Here is a 5,486-nt window from a genome sequence, read left to right as displayed (position 1 = left end):
CCAAGTGTTGTGGTCACTCATCCTCTCATTGAAGGGATTCATTCCATTGGTGCTCAAACCAAACCGTACATTCCTTGGGTCATCGCTGAATTCTTTGTGCTTCTCTTCGATCCTTTGCCACTGACTACAATCAGCCAGGTGTGCAATCTTATCATCATCCACCTTGCGCTCATCATCCCACCATGTCATCAATGAGGCTTCTTTAGGGTTTAGGAAGATACGTCTCAAGCGGTCAGTCAGCTGGCAGGTACCACATTACCAAGGCAGGAATTCTTCTCTGCTTTGCATCGTTGCCTAATGGAGTGTCCTCTGGGGGCTGAGATTCTTGTACCACCTTTTTTGTACCCTTCTTGTTCCTCTTTTTTCCCTGTGGAGGCTTCACCCCCATCGTAAAGGTCATTATTCTTGTACCAGCTAGCCCCACACCGGGGACATTTATCCAGTGACTTGAATGTTTTGCCACGTAAAAGGATACAATGGTTGGGGCATGCATGGATTTTTTCAACCCCCATTGTCAATGGACTTATGACCTTCTTCACTTGGTATGTGTTGGAGAGAACTGAGTTTGGTTGTGGCAGCACCCATGATAGGAGATGCAATAGATCATTGAAACTACAGTTTGACCAGCTGTACTTAGCCTTCGAGATGAGTAGCTCAAGCACAAAACATAGCAATGTCCAATGTGTCAGACAACCCTTTTCAACACCATACACAGTCTCCTTCGATGCTTTTGTCACCCTTTCCAAATTTTCTAGACCTTTTGGGCTCTTTAGTAAAATCTCTGGTCCAAGGGCTCGAATCATGTCCTCCAAATTATCTTCATCCCTAACACATGCTCCACCATCATTATTGGCACCACCTTCGTCGTTACCATCCCAACCACCAGCATCACCACCTTGTTCATTGCCAAACTCAGGATCCACTCGTGCATCAAGCTCTGCTGAATATTAGGACAAGGATTCTAGGGTTTCGTCATCGTATTCCTCCTCATCCTTGTCGTTAACAATAACCATTTTTACCATGATGAATCCACACTATATAGTCCTCAACAAATCCTCGCATAATCAAATGTGATCTGATGATAGTCACATCTGTCCATGCCATACGGTTCTTGCAATCTTTATAGGGACAAATAATTATATCCTTATTCTCTATCAACGTCATTGCATGCTTCTCTACGGCTTCAATAAATTTATCCACCTCTTCACGGAAATCTGCCTTGAACCTTAACGAATCATACATCCAAGAGTTCCTGCACTCCATCTTTTACAACAACAACAAAATAAACATTAAAGAACTACTTATTCATATATATATAAATGAATTAAATTAATAATTACTTGAGAATAATTGTATATACTTCAGATATATATGAATATAAATTAAATATAATTACATGAAGCATACAAACACACCATGGTAGAAAAAAATTAATTAATGACCCATTTATCCATAAATAATTAAAATACATATTTGTTGATTACAATAAACAATTTCAAAGACAACAATTAGCAACAATTATATTTTACCCAATATCTTTCATGTAAATCCTAGTCCAATTTCATCAAACATAAATTTACAAAAACGAAATTAATAAAAAAACCAAACCCTAGATCTAGATCTACATGAATATGAAACATCCATAAAACTAACTAATTGTTCACTAAAATCAAGAAAGATGGAACAAATAAGGGTATGATCTTGTTTCCCTACCTAATTTACCCTAGTTCATTCAAAACTTGGGCCTAATTTGCTTCATAAGTAGCTCAAGCACCATAGAAGAGAGAGAGAAACAAAACTCTAATTACTCACTAACCAACCATTGAAACTTCAAAAAAAGTGTGGAATAATATTTTCTTACCTTCTAAAACCTCATCACTAAAGGATTTGAGACAAAAACATTCTCTCCTTAGTAGAGCAATTTTTAGGAGGTGCCCAAGGCCTCTCTACCTTTTTTTTCACGGGTTGGAGTGAGTGACCCGAGGAGGAAGAAGAGGCTACAATTTTTTATACATGGGTCATTTGTAGGGGCGGCTGGTGATTGAGCCGCCCCTACAAATCGCATGTATTTATAACAGTAGGGGCAGCTGGTGATACGAACCACCCCTACCAATAAGTCAATTTGTTGGGGCGGCTCAATCACCAGCCACCCCGGGGCGGCTGGTGAGTGAGCCGCCCCTACAAATTGACTTATTGGTAGGGGTGGTTCGTATCACCAGCCGCCCCTACTGTTCTATTTGTAGGGGCGGCTGATCTCGTTGGTCCAGAGCACGCCCACTGTAGGATAGCTCCATCACCGGTTGCTCCTACAAAAAAATTATTCCGTTGCTATAAACTTTTTTTTTTTTGCAGTAGTGATACTCTTGATCCTCCCCGGCACCACTAAATACATTAGCGACCGAGCAATCAGTGCAGACGAATAATATGCATTCATAACTGATTGATCAACTCCGATCCCTGGATTGATCAACTCCGATCCAATACATAATAATAATTATATATGATTGTGAATAATCAATCAAAACTCTACGTTGGCCTGGTAGGTTGCGGACTTGATGTTGGGCTTCTTCTTGGGCGAGATGCTGTCGAGGACGAGCGCGCAGTGCACGTTGACTTTAACCTGTCGGAGGTCGAGGGAGCCGAGCTGCAGCTCCACGGGGACGCTGACGAAGATGTCGAGCGGGATGTCCCCGGCCTTCTCGCTCTCCTCCAGCGCCTGCTGCAGCCCAGAGCCGAAGCCGTGGCGGCCCTCCATGGAGATGTCCATGACGGTGACGTTCTTGTAGCCCTGGAAGAAGGCCGGGAGCTTCCCAGAGCACAGCGGCGTGCCGCGGTAGGAGACCACGGTGTGGGAACCTTCGCCGTACTTGATGGTGACCTTGTTGTTGGGGTTCTCGGCGCGCACGGAGGCGGTGAGCTTGACGTAGAGCGTCAGGTCGGAGGAGCTGAAGTCGAACTGCGAGACGGACATGTTGCTGACGGAGTAGGACGGCGCCTTGGGCTTGTAGACGAAGAAGAAGTAGGCGGCCGTGCCGGCCAGCGCCGCCACGATGAGCAACAGGAAACAGCAGCACCAGCACAGGCAGCCGCAGCAACCGCCTTTGTCCTCGTCCTCAGGGTACCGAGGGACGCTGCGCTTACCCATGACTTATTAGTTAGTAGCTGTGTAATAATAATAAATTATTATTTGTTATGGACGTCGCCCTCCGGCCGCCGGGCTCCGACTCTCCGAGCCAGCGAGAGAGGCCGGCGTCGACGGGGGGTGGGGTGGGAGGCCTTGCAAGGGAGGGTAAGCCTGGTTATTATTATCTTGGGAGTTGCTTTTTTGTAGGCCAGGAAAAAGGCTCTGTGGTTGGGAGAAGAAGGCGGGAACATGATGAAAATGGAGGTCCAACAACGGGGAGTTCCTAGCTCTTCTAAATATGTCAACGTCCAAGATTGATTACGAGGGCAAAGTAAAGGGAGAAATTTGTCGTGCCTATTTATATATATACATACACTCCTAGTAGGTTAATAACTTCAACTCATTTTCAACTCGTCCGATAAATAAGTGGCATATTTTCAGTCCACGGAAAGCGGGCGGTTGGACCAGCCCTGTGGCAGTGAGCGCGGGAAGTTCAAGTTGGTCTCGCATGTGGTCCCGTTTGGCCCACCGGACCAATCCAGTGGTGGGCAGAACCTCTCTACGATCACGTCCATTTGGCCTGACAGTGAGACCACAGATGGCAGCGGCCGACGATGGGACCTTTGGGCGTGCTAACCAAGACTGGGAGGGATGCTTTCATTTAGCTTGTTGATGCAGCCGAACATTACCAAGATGAAGAATTTGCCTATGACACTGTGTTACGTCTCATGGAGATGCCATGATGCCTGCTCACGATTTAGAGAAATAAATAATATAGAGATTATTTACACGCTTTTGACATGTACTTTCAATATACTAGTATAATGCCTATGCTAACACAATGACTTTATCTTGGGGATGCACATGAAAACAATAATTTTTTTCCATAGTTCAACTTTTACACACTTGTATTTGAGCATGTATACAATCCAGGAATCACTTTTTCATAAGAAGGCATACTAAAGTTATTTGTCGCATTAACCATCTAAGTTACATTCTGCCTAAGTCCTTAAACATGACATGGAAATTGAAGTGCGCTCGCTCAACTTTGTCCTTTCAGGCATCAAGTTAATGGCAAAGTTAGTGTTGACCTCTGAGGAAATTGAAGCGTGCCCAATAACCCTGAGTGGCCCCTCCATTGCGCCTAAAAATAATAAATTTTAGGTGATTATGCACGGTGAGTAAAATGGTTTACCAACATGCCCAAATATATATAAAAAAATCAAGCACCTGCCCAGCAATATATATTTATATGAGGACTGATAAAATGGTTTGAGTATACCCACCGTTAAACACTAGTTTAGGATGTCTTTATAGACAATATTCTTGGTTCTCTTTCCTGTAGGATCCAATTCCTCTTTTGGTTTAGCCAAAATTCTTGTTGTTGATCTTAACACTCCCCTTGATAAACTAACATAGAGCTGTCCATGCGAGAACACGGGTTCTGGAAGGTAGATCCCAACATTAGGGATGGTTTGTCCCTACGATTTATTTATCATCATGGCAAAACTTAACCGTACTGGAAATTGCTTTCTCATGAACTTGAAAGGAAGAGAAATATCATCCGAGGGAGACAATGAGAGCCTTGGTATGAAAACTCTTTTCTGTGCATGCTGTCCACCAATGATCTCGGCATCAATTACATTGTCTTGCAATGCTCTGACCATAAGCCTTGTTCCATTGCACAATCCGTTGTTAGGATCTAGGTTGCGGAGAAGAATCATAGGACAATTGATTTTTAGCTTCAGCTCGTGCGGGGGAGGCCATTTGGAGTTATTGAGTTCAAAAAATCAATAGGGAAGTGATTCTGAGGATCGTCAACAACAGTGTCGAAGCTGTGGTAAACCTTTTCCTCACCTGGAAACCTCTCAATCATCATTGCGTTCAGTCTATCAACATGTTTATTTTTGGTCGATAGAATGGCACGGGAGCTCATATAGACGGCTGATGTTACATATTCTACAAGTGATGGAAAAACATCTTGAATGAGTTTGTTGACAGCCACCTCCATGTCAGTAAAACCAATCACAATGTCATCAGGGAGTCGAACATAGTCATGTCTAATTGTTTGCTCAGTTTCATTTCCAATTCATAGCAGGTAATCTAAAAACCAAGGGTCCGACTGTGCCCTTATGTTACGTGACAATCTTATCTTCCTTATTTTCTCCCACAAATAGGATCTTTGTAATGTTGCATCGGTTACCTATGCTCTTGTCCCACATGTGAACATAGGAAGGACTTGACTGAAGTCTCCACCAAATACCATGACCTTTCCTCCAAATGGCAAACCACATTCCATAATATCCTATAGGGACCTATCAAGTGTCTAGACGCACTGACGCTTGGTCATGGCAACTTCATC

General features: G+C 43.6%; 1 protein-coding gene across 1 annotated transcript; it reads right to left on the bottom strand.

Moving 5' to 3' along the window:
- Positions 1-2,314: 2,314 nt before the first annotated feature.
- LOC136545963 (NDR1/HIN1-like protein 6) lies at positions 2,315-3,268 on the bottom strand. Its single transcript, XM_066537941.1, has one exon. The coding sequence runs from the start codon at positions 3,143-3,145 to the stop codon at positions 2,519-2,521; it is 627 nt and encodes a 208-aa protein (XP_066394038.1). The 5' UTR covers positions 3,146-3,268; the 3' UTR covers positions 2,315-2,518.
- Positions 3,269-5,486: the final 2,218 nt, after the last annotated feature.

Source organism: Miscanthus floridulus, chromosome 3, assembly GCF_019320115.1.
Source record: "Miscanthus floridulus cultivar M001 chromosome 3, ASM1932011v1, whole genome shotgun sequence".
NCBI lineage: Eukaryota > Viridiplantae > Streptophyta > Magnoliopsida > Poales > Poaceae > Miscanthus > Miscanthus floridulus.
The sequence above is the reverse complement of the archived record's forward strand: the minus strand, read 5'-3'. Positions and strand labels throughout refer to the sequence as shown.